Genomic DNA, 27,033 nt, shown 5'->3' on the forward strand with positions numbered 1-27,033 from the left:
TCCACTCTCACCTCTGCCTCCTCACTCCTCGCTGCTTCCTGGAGGAGTGAAGCCTCTTCAGAGGCAGCAGATGTCTGGAGCCTTCACCCCATTTATAGTGGGAGACCCAGATATTTGAGTATGTGTATTTAGGTGTTTGACTTTTTTAAAGCTCTTTTTCTGATTTTATAGCCTAACAAAAATGTGTGATGCATGCTTAACTATTTTAAGAAAGAGCTCTATTTTTGTAGAAAACATATTGTGATTATTTGATAGAGAAATTTTTCATTTCATTCAAATAGCTATAGTTAGGGGAAGTCAACTTGTTTTGGATCAAAATAATAAAACCTAAGACCATAAAACATGTGAAATCTCCTTACCTAACTGGGGACAAGTGCTGCTTTGGTTTAAACGTGTTCTCCAAAATCCATGGTTGGAAACTTTATCCTTAGTGCTACAATGTTGGGAGTCCCACAGTGTTACTGTGGGAAGCATTTAGGTCATGAGAGCCCCACCCTCAGATGGATTAATTATCCTTTAAAGGGCTCACAGGAGTAGGGCTGCTCTCTGCTACTCTTATGCAATGAGAGGACACAGAGTTTGTCCCTTTGGGTCCTTCTGCCTTCCTTTCTGCCATGTGAACGTGCAGCAGCAGAAGGCCTCACCAGATGCTGGCATCTTGAGCTCAGATTTCCCAGTGTCCAGAACTGCGAGAAATTAATTTCTATTCTTTTTAAGTCATCCAACCTCAGGTATTCTGTTAGAGCAGCCCAACAAGGAGAAGGACTAAGACAGTCACCTAGGATGCAAACATCCAACTTAAACTAACAAGATAATGACATCCCCAAACTCAGTGAAGGACTCCATCATCCGTCTAGTCCCCAAGTCCAAAAGCTGAGAATCAGTGTAAACTTAGGCCCCACTATCCATCTCACTTTCTAATAGGTCTCTTATTTGTACCCTTCGCTGTGTCCTCCCTGGCCCTGATTTAATTCAGGGCCTTAACATTTTTTTTTTTTAATTTCACATTTCTTTTTTTTAACAGAGAGAGAGAGAGAGAGAGAGAATTTTTAATATTTATTTATTTTTTTAGTTTTCGGCGGACCCAACATCTTTGTTTGTATGTGGTGCTGAGGATCGAACCCGGGCCGCACACATGCTAGGCAAGTGCGCTACAGCTTGAGCCACATCCCCAGCCCACCTTATCATTTTTAATTGATTCTCATTTGGATTATAAAGAAAAATGCCCTAACTACTCTACATGCTCCTGAGACTCATAATGTCCAATTCTTCACCAAAGCCTCTAAAGAGTCTTGCTAAAATCCAAAGGTAGTCATGATGTGCTCCATAAAACACTTGTGTGGCTCTCTATAGGAAGAGAAGTCATGTTTATAGGAAGTCATGTTTCCTTAGTGGCTTCCAACGCCTCCCATGAACAGGCCCATGGAAGCCTCTCCAGCCCTTTTCTCCCCTCACTGCCCCTGGGCCCTTCAGTCACGCCAGACACCTTGGAGTTCCCTTAAGGGACTGGGAGGTTTGAGTCGTGGGACTTTTGCTCACAATGTCCCTCAGCCTGGACTGTGTCTGTCCCCGCTGGAGCTCCTTTTCCTAACACCCACTCAGTGAGCACCTTCTCCTCTGTCAGCCACTTCCTCTGAAGTCTTTCCTGGCCACCCATTAGATGGAGGCTCCACCCGCTGAATTTCCAGGTAGTCTTCACGCCCATCTCTCACAGAGCATGCACGTCTGTCTGCCTCCACTGTACTGTGGAGAGAGTGAGGGGGAGGGGAGCTCACAGGAGGAGAGAGGAGGAGAGAGAGAGAGAAGGGGCAGGGTGAGTGAAGGGAGAAGGGAAGAAAGAATCAACAGAAGTCAGGTCCCTGTCTGCCTTTCTCTCCCCTCTCCTCCAGCCACCTACACTGAATTAAACAAAAAGGAACCATCTTGTTTTCCCCCAGGGTAAAGCACATAATTTTAGCATAAATCCTGGCACCCCTGAGCACTTCTTTGAAAATGGTAATTTTCTGCCATGTGGGAAGGCAGCATAGTGACGGGAAATGACTGAACTGCTGTCTTGTAGCAGGCTCTCCCCACAGGGCCATGCCAGAGAAGAAGACTTGGCACTTGTGTCTAGAAGGAGATGAGGTGGGGAAGGCTGGCAGGGTCTGTCCCCAACCACAGGACAGAAGACAGTACAAAGCAGGAAGGTAAACTATTTGAAGGATATAAGACTCTTAGGAGTTAAGGGTAAAAAAAGCCCTTAGAAGCCATAGAAAACATTCTCTAAACGGGGAAACTGAAGCCCAGAGAGGGAGAACGACTTCTCCAGAATCACAGAGCCGGTTGGTAGGAGAGTCAAGATGAGTTTCCTGGGAAGAAAAGACCTAATGTTGGACCCACTAAATAGCTGATAACCTCCCTCAGTAAGTGTCCCCAAGCATTTAGGCCTTAGCTATTTATTGAGCTCCTAATATGTGCCTGGGGTACCCTAATTTCATCAGCCTTTGATTTATAATGGAGCAACATTAACTTTTAATTATCAAATTAAAATGTCCCTTAGCTCTCATGGACTTGGTCTCTTCTTAGTGGAGAACTCCTTGATTATTTTATCTCATCTTTCTGCTGAGACTGGGGCTTCTTGAGGAAAGGTCTAGCTTTTCTATTCGTACTTTTACCCATTCTTGTTGCGGGAACAGGCATGTGGGGTTACTCTGAAAGGGTGAGAATTAAGCAGAGGCTTTGGAGGTGGTGAGGTGTACGTTAGAATCCCAGCTCAACCTCTGACTAGCTAGAAGATCTTCTCAATTAAGATCACAAGCCTACTTAAGTGAGTGTATGGTTGAGAGTCAGATGAACCAATTGACTTGAGAATAATTTATAAACTCTACAAACATGCAAGATGGTAGTTATTGTCGATAGATTTCCTACTGAGCAAGGAAGAAATTTTCGCTTACCAAAACTGGGTCCCCAGCTTCCTCTCAACTCTCTGCTGCACCTGCTCCTCTCCCTCAATTCTTCATTACACATGCAATGGCTTGTAAAATGTCCATCTTCCCCACAAGGTTTTGAGATCCAGGAAGTCACATGCCCAGTGCCAAGTGCAGCACCTGCATATAGTGTCACTGTGTAATTGAAAAGAATATATTGAGAGCGTATAAACTGACATTTTGTCAGGCATAAATCCAGCTACCTCACTTAACTTCATGATAGTGCTGTGTTTAAGATTATTGTACCCAATCTCCAGATGAGAAAATAGAAGCTCAGAGAGGGAAAATGACTTCTATAGGTCATCAAGCTCACCCATGATTAAATTGAGCCTGGAAGCCATGTCCACCAGCCCTCCAAACCACTCTGCTCTCCTGACTGTCCTTCTGGATCAGAACCATTGCACGGCCATCATTGAGGTTACCAGTCACTATATGAGGAACAGGAGGCAGGGATCAGGAGTTCTCCCTTTGTCCTGGGAAGGTCTGTTATAAACCCCAAACTCCTGTGTGGATGTAGAGGTGGAGGAGGAGGAGGGAAGCAGGGAAAGTCTCTCTTCTGCCAGACCAGACCTGGGTCTTGCTGGATCCTTAGAAGGAGGAGATGTTGAAATGCCTCTGTTTACATGCGGATTTGACTTTTTACTCCCAAGTAGAGTTGTAAAAAACACTTTGGAAATAGAAAAAAGAATATATATATATGTGATTTTACTAGTGTTGAATTTTCCCCACACCTGTTACTTTCACAAACTTCCTTTGTCCTGAAATTTATTCTTCTGAGCCCAGAGAGGTCACAGATAGAGAGCCTGGACCATTCTGAATAGTTTAAGACAAAGAACATAGTCCTGCATAAGAAAGACTTGTTTGAATCTCAGCTCTACTATTTACAAGATCCTTGCCTTGGTTTCCTCATATGATAGTATTTAGCTCATACAGTTGTTGAAAGAATAATTACAGGATCAGACCAGGAGGTACCCCATAAATGTCACCAACTTCTATGGTGTCATAGTGAGGAGCACGGATTACAGAGTCAGATTACTTGGGTTCTGCCAATTATTACTATGTGATTTAGGGGTTCACGTGCAAGTTATTTAACCTCTCTGTTCCAGAGTGAACTTACTTATAAGTGACATTTCTATTTTATAAAGCTGTTGGAAGTTTAATTCCCTGGCACTTAGGAAGGGCTGTATTTTTATGATTTCCTCCCCAGCTCCTCTTGGTAGAATCTAAGGCCCTATGACTTCCCTCATTGCCTCTTTCTCTGATTCTAGAATTCTGGCTCATTCATTCATTTATCCCATAAGTCACTCAGCAAAATATTCCCTGAGTGCTAGGTCTGATGTGTCCTGTGGATGCAGAGATGAACTGGATGTGGGCCTGGGCCCTCTACAGGATCGTAGGCCAGACCCTCCTCTTAAAACCTTTTTTAAAAACAACCTCTTGTTTTTCATGAAAAATCATATTCTCCTAGTTTTCCTTCAACTTGTTCCTGCCAACTTCACAGTCTCTGCTATGCAAACTCTTAATTTTGTAGGTCTCCAGGCTCAGTCCAGGGACCTCTCCCAGGGGTGTTAAATAGCACCTCTATGCTAAGGATGCCCACATGTACATCTCCAGTCCAGTCCTCTTCCCAGGGATCCACTTCCATAAATCTAACTGCCTACTTGATACTTCTAGTCTGGGATCCAATGGTCATTTCAAACTGCATAGATTCATTTCAGAACTCTCGATTTCCTTGTCACTATCCCAATGGGGATCCGCCCATATTCTCCATTCCTATAGGCGGCACAACTATCTACTCCATTGCTCAAGTCACAAACCTTTGCTTCATCTTTTGTTCTTTCCACATGTAGGTCCTATGGCAGTAGCCAAAATATCTATCAAATATGTCTTCTTTTCATCTGTACTGCTGCGACTCTAATTAAAGTGACTAAAATCTCTTGGGAGAATTGTTTCAAGTGCCTCTACTCACATCCCACTAAACTCCATTACCTACGTGACGAGCAGGGTATCCTTTCACTGTGTTTCCCTGTGACGATGGCTTTGCTTGGTACATAGGATAAATGCCAAACCCTGTCCCTGACCTGCAAGGCCCTGCATGGTCCGGGCCCTGAAAATCTCTCACCTGACTTGCAGTGTACATCACAATCCAGCCACTAGGACACTTTTCCTTGCTTTAGTGCCTTTATTTGCACAGAATTCTCTTACCTGCTGTTTTTGGTAGTATTCATTTTTTTTTTTTTTTTTTTTACTGGAGTCTTATTTTTTTGTTCAGGCGGATCTTGAACTGCTGAGCTCAAGTGATCCTCCTATCTCAGCCTCCCCAGAACCTGGAATTACAGGTTTGGGCCACCATGCCCAATATGCCAGCTTCTTTGAGTGGCTGATTCTAATGATCTTTTGAGGCTCAGCTCAAATGTCGGAGGACTTCCCTGATCACCCTCTAAAGTAGACTCTGCCTTCATCTTCTCTGTCATTTACCACCTATGGCTCATCTTAGTGCATTCCTAGTACACATTGAAACCTTCCACTATCTTGAGTATCTGTTATTTAGAGTCTGTCATCCCCACCTGGGTGTCAGCTCCTTAAAGGCAGATGCCTATTTGTATTGTTCACTTCAGGTCCTATGATAGCACCTGTCACATAGTAGGTCTCCTATAAATATTTGTCACATGATGAATGGATGAATGAATATTTTAATGAGAGGATGTCCTAAAAATCTATTGGAGTCCAGAGAAGGGAACTCCATCCTGGGGGATTTAGGGAAAACTTCTCTGACAAGGGGCCATTTGAGTTGGACAGTGAAAGATGAGCAAGATGGTACCAGGTGGTGAAAGGAAGGCAGGGGATGAGTCTTCCCAGTTGAAGGAACAGCAGACACAAAAGCACAGAGCAGAAGAGCACAGAGTACTTGGGAAGTTCCAGAAGTTCTGCGAGGCTGGGGTGTGAGATGGAGAGAAGCAGGGGAGGATGGGCCTATCCCTTTGGTTCCCTGGGCCAGCTGTCTGGGGACTTATGTATTCTTCCTCGTTTTCTCCCCTTAACTCTTCCAATCCCTCTTGGTAGCAGAAATTTCTTTCTGTCCAGGCACATTCAGGACATATCTGAGGTAGAAAGGCTTAACTGTGCCACTTCAGAAAGCTAGACAATGAATGATCAAAGACCTTTATATTATTTCATTTATTTGATTTCCTTGGCTATTATTAAAGAAAGAGTCCTGACTTTTTTCCCAACTTCTAGCAATAGTTTTTACTTCTTAATGTAACACAAAAGGAGATATTTTGGTTAATTTTAAAAGAAATAGACTTGAGATTCGCCCCCTCCCCAAGTCCCATGGAGGAAATATATTCCTGGAAAGTTGTCTGGACCCTAACACTTCTTGTGCTTTCCCCCCACACGTGCACCCCGATGGCCTTCTGAATGGCTAATGTCAGCAGTCCCCAGATCTCACAGTCCCTCAATGCACCAGTGAAGGAACCTGCATGGGGCCTGCCTCACTGTGACCAGGCAATTGCCTTGCTAGGCTGCAAGTTCCTGAGAGAACAGCAGCACGTGGAGCATGGAGCCTTGCAGCCAGCAACCTGGGTTTCAGTCTTGCTGGGTAAAACTAAACAAGTTACTTAAGCTCTCTGTTCAGTTCCCTCCAACGAAAAACAGAAATAATAACAAAGCTCACCCTTCTCAACTTGCCATTATCCTTGCCCAAGTTCAGTATCTTCCTCGTCTCCCAACCTGAGATAAAAGCTCCTATGCCCCTCCTGGGTTTCCCTTAAGTACTATCCAAATGCAAAGGGTTGCACACAACATCAGAAACCCCAAGCTCAGGTTTCGGCCAGTGCCAAGTGAGATGAAGCAGGGAAGCAGCTTAGAATGTAGAATGAAAACCCATTTCCTCCCTGGTGTCTAGGAGGAAGCAAACTCCACACTAAATTATGTTGCAAATATGCCCCAAGGTAGTTTTAATTTTATTGGCACTGATTTTAATTTACTCTTTAGGCCCCTGATTGCAGGATGAGCTGTTGGCTGCTGGCAAGGGGACAGCCCTTCATCACTTGGTTTTAATTAAGGTTCTTAAGTTTGGAAGGAAAGAACAGAGATGCCCCCCCCCCATTTCTATTCCCATTCTCAAGTTATAATTAAAGGCCCTGCATTTGTGACATACCTTGTGCTCTAGCATGGCCACAGAAAAGTGGCCATTTTACTACTAGAAAAGGCTTACGATGTATCATTCATTCATTGATTTATTCATCCTTTCATAGATTTTTTTTCTCATTCATTTCTTCATCAAACATTTAATGGCTACCTACTATAGACCAGGCCTTGTTATGGTCCTATGAATTGTTTTAAAACTCAACATTGTAAAATCTTTGCCCTCCAAAAGCTCACATTCATTCTAGTGGGAGATGGAAAGAATTCTAAAGCCAGGTAGAGGAGGCTGTTTATTCAGACTGATGGATAAAATAAGGATTTCTGAATTGAGATATTCTACTAATCAAGATGAATAATATTAGCTGCCATAACAAATAATCTCCAGACCTCAAAGGTTTGATATTCTTCAGGTTCATATCTCTCTCACATCACAGTATGAATATAGGTCAGGCAACTCCTTGTAAGTGTTAATTCAAGACATGGGCTTATCCCTTCTTATGATACCATCATTTTTACATGTAATTTCAATGTGGATGATTGTATCTGAATTTCATGGCCATCCTCAATATAGCAGTTTGGCCCAGAAAAAGGAAATGGGACCAGCAAGCATCTGTTCAGTTTTTGGCTTAAAATGAAGGTTGGGTAAGAGTTAACTATATAAAAAGTGAGAGAAAGTACATTCTAGGCAGAGGAGATATTGTGTGTAAATGTGAAAAGCCATTAACAAAGTGATTTGAAGTACTCCAGGTAGTTCCATGTGGCTGGAGTGTAGAGTGTCAAACCAGAGGTGGTAAGAGCTGGAACTGCAGGCAAGGGCCAGATGTGCAGGGCCTTTCAAAAATATTAAGGAGCTTGAACTCTATCCTGTGAGTAGCAGGCAACTGTACAATCAGATTTAACTGAGAAAGTGACCTATTCCGTTTGCACTGAAAAAGATTACTCCAAAGCAGCAAGGACTTCAGTTTAAAAGCTATTGAAATAATTTGGTAGATTTCATCTCTCTGTAACCAAATTATGCAATATCCATGTATGAACATACTGCAATGAATCCCACTTATATTTATTACTATAATGCACTAATTAAAATAATAATAGAAGGGAAATCCACAGAGTAGAGCAAGTGGGTCATGGGAAGAGAGGAGGGGAAGTAAAAGGAAGGTAGTGGAAAGTGAGATTAATCAAGTTACGTTATATACACCTAGAGATGTCATAATGAATCTCACTAATATTTATAAAGCACCAATAAAATTATAATAAATTAAATAAATAAATTTTAAAAGCTATTACAGCAGTAGACCCAGTAAGAGACGATGAAGACTTAGATCAGACCTGGCCTTGTTCTTAAGTAACTCACAGGAACTAAAACTTATGAACCAGATTGGACATATGGTAGCAAGTATTGATATCAAAGCCCAAGCAAGAAACTGTAAAGAATTTATTTTAGCTGAGGACAAGAAAAAAAAATCATGAAAAGTTTAAGTCTGTCTTATCCCATCTATTTATAAGTTTTAAGGATAGGTAATTGAGACAACATAAAAAGTTGCTTCTTATTCATAATCACAGATTATGTTAACATTAGAACCAAAGCTAGAAACCCCACTTCTGTGGTTTATATTTTATTCTAACTGGGCCAACTCAAGTTCATAGAGTTTTGACACAAAGCATAATCAGTTTGTTTTTGGAATTATTATTGCATATCTTTTGGCTTTCCTAGCAACGCTTTAAATATGTGGAATAGAAAAGAAGAACTAAAACCTCAAACTCAGAGGTAAGTTAGGTAAATTCTCTAGACTGTTTTCTATTGTATTTATAGTGCCTAGACTATCAAGGTGAGAAGGAAATTTAGAAATTAATTAATCTTTTAGATTGTTTTGAGGTACTAGCCAATGCTATTAGACATGAATAACAAATTAGGAGTAAAAAAATGAAAAAAGAAGAGATAAAATTATTATGTACAAATGACAAGATTACAGAGGAAACACTGTCCCTTTATTCACCCCTCTTCTCCAGGCATTTCCACTTCCTTGCAGTTCCTTAAATATGCAAGAACAAATGACTTTTGCTTTTATTTCCACTTAGAAGACCCATCCACCTGAGATCTTTAAGACTAACTTTCCTGTTTCATTCAGACTTTTGTTTTTCTAGAACCTCTGATATTTTTTATTTTCTTACCTGGTTTTGTCTCCATGATATTACTACTTTCCAATATCTTATATATTTATTAACTGATTGATTTTCTTTTGCTCACCATAGAAGGTGTTTTAGTTAGCTTTTTTACTTCTGACTAAATGGCCCAACAAGAACAATTTTACTGGAGGAAAAGTTTATTTGGGGGCTCACAGTTTCAGAGGTCTCAGTCCATAGGCAGCTGGCTCCATTTCTCAGGACTCAAGGTGAGGCAGAAAATCATGGCAAAAGAATGTGGCAAAAAGGAAGCAGCTCACATGATGATCAGAGAGCAGAGAGAGACTCCACTCACCAGATACAAAATATATACCCCAAAGGCACACCCCTGATGACTTACCTCCTCCAGACATACCCCACCTGCCTTCAGTTATGACTCAATCAATCCCATCAGGGGATTAATCCACTGATTGGGTTAAGGCTCTCATGATCCAATCATGTCTCCTTTAAACCTCTCGAATGGTTTTACACATGAACATTGTGGACACATCACATCCAAACCATAACAGAAGGTAAACTCTTTGAGATCGAGGGCCTTCCTTCTGTTGTGTTCACTGTTATAACCGTAGTACTCAGTATACCCCCTGGTACATACTCCCTGTGCCTAGAATACTCTCTGACATATAGTAAGTACTCAGAAATTATTTGCTGAATAAATGAAAATCTAAGAAACTCAAATTTGAAATTATAACCAATAATAATAGAATTAGTAAAGAGTCTATGTTCAAACTTTGTATGTTGAAAATGAAAATCTACATCTACAGAGAATGACCAATGAGAAGATTTAATGGAGACAAATATCACATAACAGCAATTAAAAATGTAAACTTCCTGAATTTAAAAACTTCCTGCTGAACCTAAAAGAAGGCTGGAATAAATGGAAAGGCTCAAAGTCAGGAGTCAATTCTTCCAAGGTTAATTTATAAATTTAATACGATTATTTTATAAATATTGAGACTATTGACAAGGCTTGGGAGAGTGGGGGAAACTAAAGAAGCTAATTATAAAGATCAGATAGATAGATAAATACAGAAGAAAATCCATGAAAGTTCAGATAAAAAAGCATAATGAGGCGATAATAGCTCCCCAAATATCAAACCATATAAACAAAAAATAATTAAAACCGTGTGGTATTGAACATAGACAAATAATTGGAATAGAATTAAACCAAAGTATATTCAAAAATTATATGACAAATAATTATTTTCAAGCCAGTGGGGAAAACATGCACAATTCAATAGATAATATTAGAATAATAAAATTTAACCCTTATCTTACAACCTACATTCACATACATTGAACAATGGTAAGTAGAACAGTGAAAGAATTCAACACAGACTCCACATAAGGCTGATAAATCTAACATATAAAAATTTCTGCATGGAAAAATGTACTAACAGAAGTAAAGTAAAAAGGCAAAAAATATTTGTACTACATATAAAGGCTAATTCTCTAATATATGGCTTCTGTAAATCAATAAGAAATAAAGCATAACAACCAAATTTCTTGAAATAGGTATAGGAAATGAATGATCAATTCTTAGAAAAGAAAATGCAAATCATTCTTAAACATATGAAATGATATTTAGTTATATAATAAGAGATAAAAATACACTAAAAGAAATTCAGATTTAAGTATTCTTAGACATCAGTTTTTATCCATCAAATTGGTAAATTAAAAATAAAGAAATGTTTTTTTAAAAGATAGAGAGAGAAAGGAGAGAGAGAGAATTTTTTAATATTTATTTTTTAGTTTTTGGTGGACACAACATCTTTGTTTATATGTGGTGCTGAGGATCGGACCTGGGCAGCATGCATGCCAGGCGAGCGTGCTACCACTTGAGCCACATCCCCAGCCCAAAAAAGAAATGTTGATTCCAACCATCCAACCATGTTGCCAAGATAATTGAAAAAGAGTCACTTGTTCTTGCTTAAGAGTGTCCTAGCCCTTTTAAGGTCAATCTGTCAACATTTATCAGAATTATAAATGTGTGTAGGAATGGAAATTCCACTTCTGGGAATTTATCCTACATATATCCTACATATAATAGCACATGTGTGAAATGGTGTATTTGCAAAGTCCATCCCTAAAGCATTGTTTATAACAGGAGAAGACTGTAAATACCTTAAATGCCTGACAATAGGAACCTGGTTAGTTTTTATATGGCTGTTAAAGAAAAATGAAATAATTTTTTATGTATTGAGAAAGGTACCTCCAGTATATTCAGAGAAAAGAAAAGCAGACCTGAATAGTGTGTTTAGGGTATACTAGCATTTGGGACAGGGAATAATATTTACTTGAATATAGGCAAGCTACCTACAGAAGGATCCAGACCAACCTGATAGCATTAATTACTTCTGGAGAGCAAAACTGAGCTACTGGAAGAGGGGGTAGAAAGATTTTTCACTATGAATTGTTTCATACCTTTCTACTTTGGGACCACATGAGTCAACCAATTATAATCCACCTGCTGGTTATTGAAAGTGAAGTCACATTAGCTGTCAGGTATGAGGTGCCAGGTGTGGGGGACAAGGGTAATTATCAGAAGAGCCTGGTTCCAGTTCTTGCTCCTCCACCAGCTTTCAGGCAAGACTTGAGCAAGCAACCTCCCTGCTCAGTGCTGATCTGAGAAAGGCCAGAGAAACTGATTTCCAAGGCCCTCTCTGGCTCCTGACATCTGTAGATTTAAACTTCAGTTTTCCCTCACACATTTCCTAAGTCATCCCTCTACCTCCTCCTTTCCTCTGAAGCTCATCAAAAGCTCAGAGGAAAAGACAGACAATTGAAGAAAATAAAATTGCAAAGATGACTTTTATAGGGCTCCTGTTGAATCATTGTGTATTCCACCTCCAAAGCTGAAAATGATGAGTTTAATATCACACAGAGCAGTGCATCTTGTATCTCTCAAAAGACAGCTCATGCTACCCAGAGAACTGGGAGCTCGGCGAGACATAATTTTTCACTCCAACTCTGAGGCAAATGAAATGACAGTCATCAAGCCCACATTCTAGAAGCAACATGGTTTTCATTTGGTTTTAACTTTATTTGAAAGTGTCCCAAGGAGGGAGAATCCTTTCAAATATGGACTTTTCTTCTTTCCCAGAACTATGACCTAGGAAGGAGACAGAGAGGTGGCCAGGATTTGCCTGGGCTATTTCTAATGTTGTCCACTGATAATGACAAGTAAATTGTGCCAGGGGGGCCTGGGGGTCAGTCTCAACTATTCCAGGAGCTTGAATGAGTCCCTTTCACGTCTGAGTCCTCCATTATTCTCAGAAAGAACTAGCAGATATATATTGGGCTGATATATAGGAAGATAAGTTTGTATTGAAGGGACATTGAAGATCTAATGGCCTAAAAGTCCCCCCACCACCCCATTTTTGCCAGTCCGTTATCTGGGTAATCTCTTTGGGTTGTTTGTTCAGTCTTGCTGCTCACAGTTGCATCCTTCATTTATAGGCACTGAGCTTCTTTACAGAGTGTTCCCTTACTCTCAGAGAAGCTTAATAAATAATACCATATCAAGCTGGGAAGTGCCTCAATATGTACAAGTAGAGAGCAGAGAAAGACTAGTCAATGTTATTTACAGATTACAAAGACTTCTCATATGAGCTACCCCTCTTTATATGTTATTGGGTAGTAGGTATGGGATCAGATAACAAGTTAAATAAAAGAATTAACGAAGACTTTTCATGCAAAGTTCCCAGAATTGTCTTTGGCATTCATTAAATATGTAGAAAATGAGAATAATAATAATTATTATTATTACTTGCCAGTATAACTTTCTGAGATTGGAATCAAAATACCCATTTTTCAGACAAGAAAACCAAGGCTCAAAGTGGAAGCCTGATTGATACCAGGATCCCCAGCAAGAAATTTTGAGTTAGGGTAAAATTGCACATAGACCCAGAGTTCATACAATTGTGTTCCTTGAAAGGCATTTCTTATTAATCAAAGGAATACATTCAACTAATGTCTAACCATAAATTTGTTAACTGTTCTAAGTAACATCCTGACTAAACCCAACAAAGCCTTCTTCAGAAGACCCCTAAAGTCTTGGTGGCCCTTTACAGTACTTGCAGACCCTGAGAACAGAGAAATTGATCCTGACCTGTCTCAACCCCTCTGCTCACAGTGCAAATAGTTGCCAACTCTGCTGACACACAGGGCCGGCTTCAAAGGGTGTGTGTTTGTGTATGTAGAGTGCTTGGTCCCTTTAAGGTAAGCTCTATGGTCCCAGACTTCTCATTTGTTATTCTTTCTCTTGACAGAAAACAAGCCTGGAGTTCTACATTGACATCCACGCCCACTCCACCATGATGAATGGCTTCATGTATGGCAATATCTTTGAGGATGAAGAGAGGTTCCAGAGGCAAGCCATTTTCCCCAAGCTGCTCTGCCAGAATGCAGAGGACTTCTCCTATGTAAGTCAAGAGCTCTTGCATACCCCGCTCCAGCCCCCTCCACACCTCTGTGCCTCCTCCTGCGCCCCCCTCTTTCTTCTGGCTCAGTTCAGTTTGGTTTGACCTTCATGGGACACCTACTCTGTGCCAGGTCTTGCGTGGGTGATAAAGATGGAGGTAAACGAGCCGTGACCATGCCCTCAAGCTGCTCATGGCCCATCAGCAAGGGAGCCCCTGAAAAGGTGGCACTTGATCTGTCTGATAAGCTGGCATCTGTTGAGTGGATCTGAGTCCAGCATTAACAAGGGACAGTAACTCACTGAGGCCTCGCACGTGCCAGCCCCAGCCCAGGGCCTGTTTTCATCTCCCTCAGTTTTTTTCAGTACAAGGGGTCATTTGCCCACCATGCTCCTCCCCCATGACTCTTTCTTGGCCTCAATTTCATGGTCAGCAATTGTTGGGTAATAATTTCCATATCTACAGTTGCGTGTCCCGCGTGTCCTAGTGAACATGTGCAGCTATAGATATGAAAGTCCCTTGCTACCAGTAAAGACCTCAACAAACTCCAGAGATGGATGCTCGTACAGCCCCTCCCCTGTGAGGAGGCTGGGGAGGTTCTTAGGCAGTAAGAGAAATTCATAGCACAAAGCAGTATTGTGAAAGTACAGGGAGAGAAGGTAAGGATAGGGATCAGCACTGGTACGGGAACATAGGAGAGTGTTTGTGCATTTTACTTTGTTTTGATACTAAATATATGGGCCTTGTTATTTCCATATGGCCAGAGGAGGAGAGGCCTACAAAGGTCATAGCAATTTTTGAAGTTGATGAGCTGAAAACTCACCTGCCCGTAGCTTTAGGCTGGACATTAGTGGAGATGATGAATTTCTCTGTGTGGTAAAGTGCACTTTGAATCCCAATCTTTGAATGGCAGACCAGGAAAGGAAATGGAGATGGTTTAGTCCAGTCCCCTCTTTATACCCAAGAGACACCTATGGATCAGAAAAGCTAAGAATCTATTGTAAGGTTATCTAGCATTTAGGGATAGAGTTTAGGCTGCCCATTTGCAGCTAAGGGACAAACACAGTCATGCTTGTTTCTATAGGACCCTCTACAATCCTGTCTTTTTGAAACCACTGCAATTTCAGAGCAGGTTGCAGCCTCCTGGATCCATGTTCCTTGGAAGGTGTGTCTTCCATTTCAGAGACCCTCACAGGGGTGAGGTTTCAGGACCTACAAAAGGGGCCCAACCCAGGAGCCTTATGTATGGGCTTGTTGACAAGGATCCTGCCATGCAGCCCCTCTGGGAACTCAGAGTTGGAGTCAAGGGCATCTATCCAGGTCTAATCACTGCCTCTGCTCTGATCCTCAATGCTAATTTCAAAACAGGAGAGCAGTGCACCACGTGGATTTCAAAGTCCTTTCAGACCTGCCATTTTATGATTTTCTGATTTTTTTCCCTTTACCTCTAATGGTACACACACGTCTTTGTTTCTTTCACTGTGTTTATCTCTCTTGTTTTTATGTTTTCTTTCTCTTGCTTCTCATCTCCTTCTGAATATGACACACATCCTCTTATTAAAACCACAGTTTTCATTTATTTAGATTTCCATGGGTTCACACAGAACACCTTCAGCAAACTGACCCTCACAACTCTGTGGACAAGATTTTTTTTTATCACATCTACTTTACAGATGAGGAAAGCAAGGTTGTGACAAATAAGGCCACTAGCCTGCTATCACACTAATGGGGAACAGAGATGTGAGTGGTAGGAACAGGAGGTTAAGAAAGCAATTCTGTAAATTGGGCCCACTGTGCTGACCCCCAAATGCTTTCTTTTGTAAAAAAAAAAAAAAAAAAAAAAAAAAAATCAAAACAAACAAACCTGAAGCCCTGCCTGGCTCAGGTCAACAGGATATGATATATTCCTCAGCAAACAACCTGTTATCTGCAGGAGAAATGCAGGCCCAAAATGCAGTGAAAAGAGCACAAGTTACCCTTGGGTGGGGTGACTTTAGTGACCCTTTACAGAGGCAAGATCCCAGAACTCAGGGAGATAGGGATGATTCCCCCCAGTCAAAGTCTATAAGAACATGTTCCAATTAGAACTGGTTAGCATGGGCCAAAGTGACCTAAGGTTGTCATGTGCAGTAGGGACTTGAAATATGATGTCCCCCTGCTATCAGTTAAAAGTCAGGAGGTGGACCTGGTTGGAATTCTTTGGAAACTTCCACGGAACCTGCAATAAAACCAGAAGGCAGAAGGGGCACCCCAACCTTCTCCTCTCTGAGAAGACCCACTCTCTCCCTTGAGAGTGTTCCCTTTCCCTTTTCTTATCCCTTCTAATAAACTCATGCCTGCTTCTCTGATTAACATGTCTGAAATTTTTCTGGTGTGATCACAAGAACTGAGGTGAGAAAGGACGGCTATGGCTGCCTCAGCTTGGTGGCAGGTCAGTGCCCCCCACCCCCCCACATCAAACCACCAGGGGGTGGTGGAGCATGTGTTTGAAGAGAAAGTCTGACCTGTCTGTCTACTCTGATGGGTATTCTCAATACCCTCGTGAAGACACAGCCATAGTTCCTACCCTCTGATGACACTGGATTTGAGTTCAGAATCTCTAATGGGAACATGGAATCACTTGATCCTGGGTTCAAATCTGCTTTCTGACTTACTTGCTCCACCTCTATGAGCCTCAGTTTCTGCATCTATAGAGAGGTAAAGTGTTCACACCCACTTCAAGGGATTCTTTTGAAGCCTAAAGGGGATATGACATGGGGAACAATATTTTAAAGTTGAAAACACTTTCCAAATTTTACGATCATCATCATCATCATATAGTTGCTTCTTGTTCCCTATCAACATTTCCTGCTCCATCTGTCCCCATTCAAGTTTCCGCAGACAGTTGTTGAGCAGCAGTTACGCTGCCCCAAGGGCTCTGCTGGATAGTTCATTTAATTACGTTGCTTATTCAATCAGTCCTCACAATAATCCTGAGGTGTGGGATTAATATCCCACTTTTTGGAGAGGAAGCTGAGACCAGGAAGTGTTATAAGATCTACTCAATATCTAATAGCCAGCGGGTTCCCAGGCCTGATTCTCTCCTCTCTACTTACTTTTTCAGTCTAGCACATCATTCAACCGGGATGCTGTGAAGGCAGGAACCGGCCGGCGCTTCCTGGGTGGTCTCCTGGACCACACTTCCTACTGCTACACCCTAGAGGTCTCCTTCTACAGCTACATCGTCGGGGGCACCACGGCTGCTGTGCCCTACACCGAAGAAGCCTGTATCCTTGGCAAATCCCCACCCGGCCCTGGGCCAGTCTCATCCAGGCAGGGGAATCCAAGTCTGCCAGGATTTACTAGCAGGTCAGAAATCAGGATTCCAGTTCAGGAAAAGGCCAGACCTGAGGGGAGGATGGAGGTGGCAGCTTTGGATGGTCCCATTTGCCCTGCCTTTCATATGCCCCCCACATGGACATCCTCCAACTGTCGCTTCCAGACCCAGATCTTCCTGGGGCGGGGCCGGGGGGGGGGGGGCAGCCCTGGACCCTTGGCCCTCCTAGTGTTCCTGCTGCACTGACTTCCTCCCCACTCCCCTGGGAGGCAGTGAGTCTTCTGCCTTCTGAAGTCCCTAAGCGCCCAGGCTAGATGATGCTCCAGGGTTGCTGAGGAAGAGCTTGAAGACCTTGGCTCCTCCTTCCAGCCCTGATCCCATCGACCTCCACTTTCTCTCTTCATCTCTGTCTCCTTGGGCACCTGCCTGCTCTCTTGCTTTTTTTCCTCCTCTCTACTGGCTCTTTTTCCTTTCTTGCTTTCTCTCCCCCTCCCCCTCCCCTCCCTCTCCCCCTCCCCCTCTCCCTCCCTCCTTACCCCCCTGTGCTTTTCTCTCCCTGTGTCTCCTTTCCTCCTCTCCTGGCTGCCTCCTTTCTTCTTCCAGAACTTCTTCCTTCTCTTCTCTTTGTCTCCTCTCCACCTTCCCTTTCATCCTCTGTGCATCTTTCTCTCTGCCTTTGTATTTCTTTGACAAATTGCTTCTCCTTAGTTTTCTCATAAAATTTCTCTAAGTTTGCCATGATGAGATTAAAGGTTGCACCCTAGCCTGCTGGATTTGTTTAGGTAATGTTTAGTCATTCTAGTTTCCCAAGTGCTGATTTTAATTTCAAAGTCACTGGATCAGGACTGTGATAGATTGTGATAGATTCTGCTTTTACTTATTTTTTTAATTTAGGTTGATCAATTTCTCCTTTCCCAACCCTTATTTTTCTCAGAGAAAAAATTATAATTGGGGAGGGGAGGAAAAGGTGGAATGGAATCCGTATACAGTTGTCCCTGAGTACCTGGGATATTGCTTCCAAGACCCTGTGGATGCTAAAATCCTTGGATTTTATGTAAATGGTACCATTTGTACATATCATTTCTATTTTACTTATAATAACTAACACAATATAAATCTATATAAATAGTTGTAATTCTATATTATTTGGGGAATAATGGCAAGGAAATTGCTGTATATTGTCAGTAGAGGCATGTGTTTTTCAAATATTTTCTGACCACGGTTGGTTGGGTCCTTGGAGGCAGAACCCATGGATATGGTACAGCAGATGCAGAAAGTTCACTGTATATGCAAATACTCCTTCCCTAGAAAGGTAGGTGTCCTTTGAGCCTTTCTTCAATCCTTGGTGCGTGTTTATGGAGTTCCTATCACAACATCATACTCTGTGCAGGAAGGCATCTTTTCTCATTGCTGCAGGACTTAGGTTGTAGCTTGGTGGCTCCAGGTTGTCTTGCTGTGCACACAGGAGGAAGGGCAATGGCCTCAGGCAGGCCATCCAGGGCTAGGCTGGTATTAGGGCAATGGTATAGACCCTGTAGAACACTGGAGAGATCATGATAAGAACTGAGAGTCCCCTTCCCACAGCCACCAAGACTGTTGAAGTTGGATTTCCACCCACCTGGCTCAGTCAGGCCCAGGGAACAGGCTCTGCTCTACAGTGGAGATCTGTAGTTTCCCAAGGCCTGGACATCTCTAATGTGTCATGCTGCTCCCTTCCCCTTCCACACATTCGATGATGTGTGGCTCTGACTTCTCCAGGATCCTTACCTCCTAAATACACATGTAGGTCACATTCCACTCTATAGCTACTTTGCTGTCCTATGATATTGTAGCAAAGGAGGTAGAGGAAAGAGATTGAGCTTGTGCATCAAAGGGGATTCTGAAGTGTAGTTCACAGTGAGACATGAGCCCTCCAGGAGAAGCCTGAATTTGGTTTGTCTTGTGTGCTGATGTCCAGTTGGATGGTTTTACCTACTCTCTCTAAGCTCCTCTGGCATGCTTTTGTGGTAGAAATAAATATACTTTTAGTAGAATACCCCTCCTTCAGCCCAGCCCCTCAATAACTAGTCCTCATTCATCAAAAGTAAACCTACCATTAGTGTATGCCAGGAAGCGTATTGGGGCACTTAGGGGAAAATACTGAGCAAGAAGGCATGGCTCCTGGCTCACAGGGCTTTCATTCTACCTGGGGAAGCCTGAGATGGAAAATGAAAATACAATTAAAATAGGCATAAAAAGTTCTGCAGTGGAGGAATTACAGAAAGCCACGGTACACTGGCATTTAACAAAAATATATTTGGTGCCTACCACAGACAGGTAAGACACAGAAAATGTTGCAGTGACAAAAATGTCTTTACATGCAAATGAGGAAAAGTTCAAAATAGTCCTGGAGTCAGGGAAGGCTTTCCTGAAGAAGAGATGTCTAAGCTGAGTTTTAAGATTGGATAGAAATTAACCCAAGGGTTTGGGGGATGCATGGGGTGGAAACAGGAGCCGTAAATAGTCCAGTATGGCTGAAGGATTTCAGATACAAGAGATAAGTGAAGTGGTAGGCCATGAGGAATATGCACTTGAATATGAAAGCAATGGACTGCAATAGATTTTAAATAGGAGAGAAAATCCACCCTGCCTCTGTGGAAAGGATAGAGTGGAACAGGCCAAGACAGTAGGAAGGGCTCGTGTTAGCAGGCTGTGAGGGCAGACCAGGTAGGGGAGAGCTCAGGCCTGGATAGGACAGTGGCTGAGAATGTTTAGAATGTGGAGCTGAAAAGACTTGGTCACAGACGGGTGGCTGTGGGGCACAGGAGCTAGTGATGGATAGAATCAAGAGAGAGTAGAGAGACTGCACAGCTGAGCAGGCCATGGCACTGTTGGAGCCATCCTGCCTCATTCTGTCTTCAAGAGGGTGGGAAGAGGGAACCAGAGTTGCTCCAGGAAAGTCCAGTCAGTTCCACACACACAAGGGTGACTTAACCTGGCTCCTGTTTGAAATGCATATTTTTAAAAACTCTCATAACAGAGAGAAACTTCAGGCAGACAGATTATGATCTTTGTTGGCTGCTGACTCCATGTCCCAATCAGAAAAAGGAATTACATGGTCTGTTGGGAAGGACAATATGGTCTGGGAGAAAGTGTCCTCCAGACGGGGAGTCAGGAGACCTGATTCTGATGACAGCACCAGCCTCTTCCCGGACGCCCTTCAGCAAGTCCTCTAGACTCTCTGAGGTGAGCTTCCTCACATTTACAAAGTGATGGAGGACTTTCACACATTCTAGCCCCTGCAGTGGGAATTAGAGTTGTTCACAGAGACGGAGAGTGCTATGCAAAGATGGCAGCCACATAGATTCAGCCACATCTGGGTTTGAATCTTGGCTGTCACTGGTAGCTACATGGGCCACCCCGAGCAGTTCTATAGCTTCCCTGGGGCCTCAGTTTCCAAATCTGTAATAGAAAGACATAATAATTCACTGAGCTATGATGAGGTTACATAACCTATATGACTGTGTCCTCTAAATATTAAGTGACGATTGGTCAAGACACTTAAAGCTTCTGTAAATGGAATGAGGTCCAGTGTTGATGCTAAAGAAGGTGGGCTGTGTTGACAGGACTTATGGGGCAAAGGGCCTTGGTGAGGTCACCACAAGATGCCAGCTGGTTCACACACTGGGGAGATGTGGCCTTGCTGTCATGGCGTTTCCTGTGTCTACCATCCAGAGTGGCCTTTCCCTATCACCAGGACTCATGGAGACCAACTTCGTTAGCCAGAAGATGCTGGATGAGATGCGGGAAGGGCTAGTGGAGGCAGGGGATCCTGAGGGACATTTCACACAGGCTGACAAAGGTGTCCAGGCCAGAACATATGTATCTGTTCAGTTTTCCTCCCTGGCAAAGAACTAGCTAAACATGACCTGGGTCTTGACCTCTGACTTTCCTTGTCTACCACATCAGGGAAATAGAGCAATGGATGTAGTAGCTGATCCAAACCTAGCTCTGTGATTTTAGGCTGGTTATCTGACCACTCTGTGCCTGCTTCCCTGTTTGTAAAATAAAAACCACAGCCACACTGCAGGGTTATTAGAGGGTAAAAGGATTCGGTAGTACCCTCTGGAATCTAGTAGATGCTCCACAAACGTTCCTGCCCACTTTTCCCAGCTCCATGGAGGCCACATGGTGTTCCTTCTTATAAGTCAGTGCTCTAGCTTTGAAGTCAGCAATGGCAGTTTGAATCCTTACTCTACCACTATGCCTGAGTGGCCTTGAGCCAGCCTTGTCCCCTCTCTCAGGCTCAGGTCCAACATATCCTACCTGTGGGAGTTGAGGAACAAGAGTATGTATGGACTCCATCACTCTGATCCCTTCAGCTCTAACATTCTGAGATTTTTCTAATTCTAAAATGTAAGTTATGTAAGTCCATGATTAGATGAATTTATGAAATCAAGAATCCATGCGCCTTAAGATTTAGTGAATTTATGAACATAAGAGTTTCTAATCTAACTGTGGAAATAAAGAAAAAGTATCTTAGACAGCTGATGAGGCCAAGCCAACAGCTATTCTTCTCCTTTTAGTTTAGGGGTTCTTAATTGGAAGGCCTATGGATGGGCTTCAGGAAAATTCGTGGTAATCTAAAATGTATGCAAAGGTGTGAGTAATGGCACAGAGTTTGTTTTCTTGGAGAAAGGCCCATATTTTAAACAGAACCTAATAGAGGGACATCCTCAGAGGCTTCTGCCCTAGATAGTGGCCTCTGGAACTCCAGCCTGTCCACTCTGTGGCAATAAGATGCTGGAAGAGACCTCTGGAACTCCAACCTGTCCACTCTGTGGCAAGAACACAGTGCTGGTGCCAGAGTCCTGAGTATGATTTCTGCCTTGCCTCATTCTCATGGAGGGTTCCAACCCCGTTATTTAACCACTCCAAACCTCAGTTTCTTCACCTGTGAATTGAGGATAACCATTATCTACTTCTTAGGGGTTTTGTGAGGTTTGCATGGGAAAATTCATGTTCTCATGAAAGATAAATCACTGAGCACATACTGGGCACTCTTAAATATTAGCTCTCTTGTCTTTCCTTCCTATCATTTGTTGGTTTTGTTGTTGTTGTGAAGTGATAAATTCCTGAGAATTTTGGACCATTCTTCAGCAAACCCTATTTACATTTTACTGGCCTGTCAAGTAATAAATATGCTCCGTTTGAATGATTTAAAAAGAGAGAGAGAAGGCTAAACTGGAATCATAAAGTAACCCTACAGCTTCTCTGGTCTTTGTTTATGGTATGGTTACAAGCCAAGAAGAAATAGTGTTTTTGACATAACGAATGGGAAAACATTGGGTACAGAGACCTTGGGTCCTGAACAGACTGGTTTCCACCCAGGCCCATAGCTGTGGCCATGATGAAATCTGATAATGCTGGCTCTGGGAGAAGGGTATATAGCTAGCCAAGAGAAGATGCCAAGATTTCCAATCAGTTAATTGGATTGGTCTTGATTCAGACCCCACTGTATCCTTTGTACAGGGTCCTGTGAAACATATATCAAACATTGAAGATATCATTAATTTACTCATTTACCCAGCAAAACTCATTAGACAGCAGGAAGAGACAGATGAATAAAGCTTAGTCTCTGCCTTCAAGAAGACAGTTTTGAGGGGAGGAGGAAAGGTAAAGAGACCCTGCATCACAGAGGGATAAATGGTCTGGCAGCGGGGAGCTCTGCTGGTGGGGAGGGGGGTCATCTAACCAAGGTGGGGTCTGGCAGTGGGAAGAAGACCTTCTCAAGGGAGAAGCTAAGGCTCAGAGCCCCAGGGTGAATAGGATGCAGGCAGGGAGAGCAAGGGTGGAGCAGCCTTCTTGGCAAAGGGAGAAGTACAGGAGAGAACCCAGATGCCAGAGAGGATGCTCTGGCCAAGTGTTGGAGGGTAGCTGGGGCTGGGCCAGAAACAACCGGTGATCAATAAGTGCAGGCAGAGCCAGCCACGAAGAGAAGGTATGAGCCGTGTGGAAGTGGACGGGTGCATGGAATGCACGATGCTCACAAGGTGCAACCATGAAACCACTTTATGTTTGTCTCCAGTGTCCTTATAGATAGATGGGTATAGATCTAGAGATACAAAAGCTCTGGCAGGCCCCTTGAGTTTCCAATCACTCTCAGGAAATTAAAAATTCGCTAATTAATTCTAGTCACAAAACAGTCTCAGTTCAGCAATTACTATGTCTGGTCCAATCAAAACCATCAAATCTCTTCAAAGCAAAACCCTCTCTGTCCTCTGGCTCAGGCCTATCTCATGGTGGTCAGGGTCTGCCTGACTTATTCTCCTGATCCTCCCCTCTGAGGCTGAACAGGATGAGGAAGAGGAGGACAGGGGCAGAAAGGCCTAATTGACTAGGGCTCTGGTTAGCTGGTGTGGCACGCCCTCATGAGCTTCTTCAGACACACTCTCTCCTGTGTGGGACATTTACTGCCAGGGGCAGATGTATCCTCCGGGAGGTGGCCTGTGGTTCCTTCCTCAGCCCCTGGTGCCCTGATGGTTCACCCCTGTTGGGGTCACTATGACTCTTAAGTAAAGGCAGGTGAGCTGAAGTTTATACAACTGGTCTTGGATTTTCTTTGGCAAGTCCTACATGGTAGTCTCACTCCTTATTTTGAAATGTGGCATCTACAGTCTTGGGCTCTCAGCTGAAACCACAAATGAAAACAGTTCCATTTAATGTGTTCCAATATGTAACAGGAGGGATTGAGTATATCACTGATGGTGTGGATATGGGCCGAGGGCAGAGGAAGGAAGGGTGGCAGTTTCTTGACTTGAACAACATGGTGGATGGGCAGGCCAGTCGCTAAGACATGGACTATTGGAGCAAAGGGCTGCAGAGGGGGCAGTTTGGGTTCTGTTTGTGACATGTGGAGTATAAGGGGCTCTTGTAACATCCAGACTGAGAATTTTGGTAAAGAGATGGCTCTATGGGTCTGAAGTAGTGGGCTTTAGAAAGGTTCATAATAGGTTCAAGGTACCTTGAAGTCAAAATGAGGGAAGTGATTGTCTTGGCGGGAACTGTCCAGGTAAGCTCTGCTCCATAAATTGGTGAAAAGAATCCCAATCCTAGTGTCAGGATTCCAGTTCCAGTATGGCCCAATGTCCCATGGTCCCTCATAAAGATGTGTGACCTTGGTTAAGTGACCTCACCTCTCCAGCCATAGCCTGATCTAGAGAGACTCTGGGGGTTGCAAATGAACGAAGTAATAAATGAAGTGGAAGGAGGCTCCACCCACCCCCATCTGGCATCTGCCAGGCCACTAGGAAGATGAGTTCTGTACTTTCCAAAGAAATTACCAGTGTGTGTGACTTTGGAGCTGTAACTTCATTCTGGGGGTAAACTTCACTTTTTAGGTGGACAGAGGGGTAGAAAGCAGTCAGATCTGACTTGTTGACATCTAAAGGTTCTTAGGTCTTCTTAGTTCTTATTTGTCATACTCATAGTCATGGCTTTGCTAAGATTAACAAGCAAAAATGAACTTCAACCAGAGGGTCCTGGGAACCAGAGGGTCTTGGGAACCAGTGGGTCTTGGAAACCAGAGGCTACACACTGAGATTTCTTGATATTTTTTTCTCCTCCCTACAGATATACACTGGAGTTTGATCTTTAAACATGAATGCCTACTGAACAATTGGCTAAATGAAGGAATGAATCAATAAATGACTAATAATAGCAATAGTAATAGTAAACCTAATAACATTAAGGGTGTGCTTCATGAAAAGGATGAGGATTCCAGCACTGGAGTCTTGGATTTGCCTCTATCTGCCCACATAGATTTAGGGAAGTCTATATCTGCTCTGGGTCCTAATTTGCCTTCCGTTAGATTAGAAGATAAAATTATATGATCTTCATTTATTTCCAAATCAATAGGTAGACAAGTAGGTATGTCGATGGGTGGATGAATATATGGATGGATGGATAGACATAAAGGATCATTTGATTTGGGCCTTTGAGATAGAAGTAGGCAAACAGAAGCTCAGAAAAATCAAATAACCTTCCAGGGCTGCACAGAAAGAGAACATTTAGAATGCATATTTGCCTTGGCCAAATCTCTAAAGAGCTATCATGAAGCAAAGGGAGTAGATCTGTGTGTGTGGCCCTAACATCCTAAACAATGGTCCCTGGGAAGCAGCTCCATTCTGAACCTCTGTGACAGAAGGGGTCTAGAACTCAAGGCTGCACAAGTTGATCAACTACTTCATGCCAGGCCCTGTGCTGGTTTCCAGGGGAGCAGAGCTCCATGGTCAGGGGTAGAGTGGGAATTGAAACCCAGAAGAACACAGCTGGGAAGTGCTGCTCTGTCCACTCTGCACTCCAGCCTTTTGCCTTACCTTGCTCTCTTCTCTGCAGTGAGCCGGTGTTTCCCTCCATTCCCTGAAAAGCAGAACTCTCTTCTGAATCCCAGAGGTTGGGACTCATCAGCTAGCTTTTCCTTGTCCTCCACTTCCTAAAATCCCTCTCTAATACCCATCCCCTAAACTGACCTATCTGCATTCTCTGATCATCCAGACACAGCTGTCAGATGCCACCTCTATCTACTCTCCATGGTGCCTAGCCGAGCTGTTTTGCCCACCTCCACATCAAAGTGTGCCCCTGATTTCCAAATGCCTCCTGCCCAGGCCTGAAAAACCAAAATGTCATTACCTTCCCCCAGCCTCCCTCATCCCCCACGATGAGGTTTCTAAGCGTTTTACCTGCTGTTGTCAAGTTTATAGCCATAATTCGAAATGCTGTTAATATTACTGTCAGCAGAGAGCTACAAATTACAAAGTTGTAAAGTTACTTTATAGTGATAACTGTCAGCCTTCACTTAGCAGCACTGCAAGGCTCCATGGAAACCAAGCTCATGATAAAGAGAGTTGATATTGTTTCAGGGTTATGGTTGTTAGCTGACGGTCAGAAGAAATCCTGGCTGGTTTCTAAGTAATCAAAGCTGTTTGTTTTCAGGTTCACTCACACATTTATGTACACAATTACTAGTGTCCCCACATTCTTGTTGCACAAATGTGGGGAGAGTTCCCCATTGCAGGTTTGGGCTTAACTCTGACCGATTCTAAGGACATTGAGAGAGACAGCTGCCACACTATAGGTGATTGGTAAGTCATGGCTGAATGAGGAAATGCCCAGAACATTTGTCTTGGGTATGGGGGATTTTTAAGCAGTATTTATTATAGTGAGAAGGAGCTGGGGGTATAGCTCAGTTGGTAGAGTGTTTGCCTCACATGCACAAGGCCCTGGATTCAATCCCCAACATAATGATGATGATGATGATGATAATAATAATATGGTGATAGTTGTATAAAACAAAACAAAAGAGCTTTGGAAGTAGAGATTTGAGGAAATGAGGTTTTCTGTGTAGTAAATTGGTTTAGGTTTCTTAATTGACAATATGAACTTTAATGCTGACCAACAAGGTTATGTATCCACCACATACTAACCTCCTGCCAAAATTGATGCTGGGTCCCTGCAGAGACAGAAGCAAATTTGGGGATCAAGGAGGTGCTGGCCGTTTTTGCCCTCTGTTGCGAACGACCCCTGGAGCTTTGTGTATATTTCTGGCCCCCACCCTCTGTAAGATACTGGTAAATGGTGCATGGCCCCTGCAGGACCAGGTTGGAAGAAGAACACAAAGCTAAGTTGCCAACTGTCCTGGTTTTCCTGAGATTGAGAACTTTTAGTGCTAATACTAGGTCAGCTATGGGCAAACCAGGCTGGTTGGTCACCCAGCCCAAAATTAAGACCTATGAGGAACTGGTAAAGAAATCAGGGGTGTTTTTCTTGGAAAGAGAACATTTAGAATGCATGTTTGCCTTGGCCAAATCTCTAAAGAGCTATCATGGAGTAGAGGGAGTAGATCTGTGTGTGTGGCCCTAGCGTCCTAAACAATGGTCCCTGGGAAGCGGCTCCATTCTGAACCTCTATGACAGAAGGACTCTAGAACTCAAGGCTGCACAAGTTGAGCAACTGCTTCATG

The 27,033-nt window shown here is 43.0% G+C and overlaps 1 protein-coding gene across 1 annotated transcript in view; it reads left to right on the forward strand.

Annotated features, from left to right (window-relative positions):
• The window catches only part of Agbl4 (AGBL carboxypeptidase 4), a 1,194,123-nt gene that overhangs the window by 1,130,755 nt on the left and 36,335 nt on the right, over positions 1 to 27,033 (forward strand). The window contains exons 10-11 of the mRNA XM_076862591.1: positions 13,568 to 13,720; positions 16,821 to 16,983. Of these exons, the coding sequence (XP_076718706.1) occupies positions 13,568 to 13,720; positions 16,821 to 16,983 (316 nt within the window). The remainder of the gene's footprint in view (positions 1 to 13,567; positions 13,721 to 16,820; positions 16,984 to 27,033) is intronic.

The sequence above is a fragment of the Callospermophilus lateralis genome, chromosome 7, assembly GCF_048772815.1.
Source record: "Callospermophilus lateralis isolate mCalLat2 chromosome 7, mCalLat2.hap1, whole genome shotgun sequence".
Taxonomy (NCBI): Eukaryota; Metazoa; Chordata; class Mammalia; order Rodentia; family Sciuridae; genus Callospermophilus; species Callospermophilus lateralis.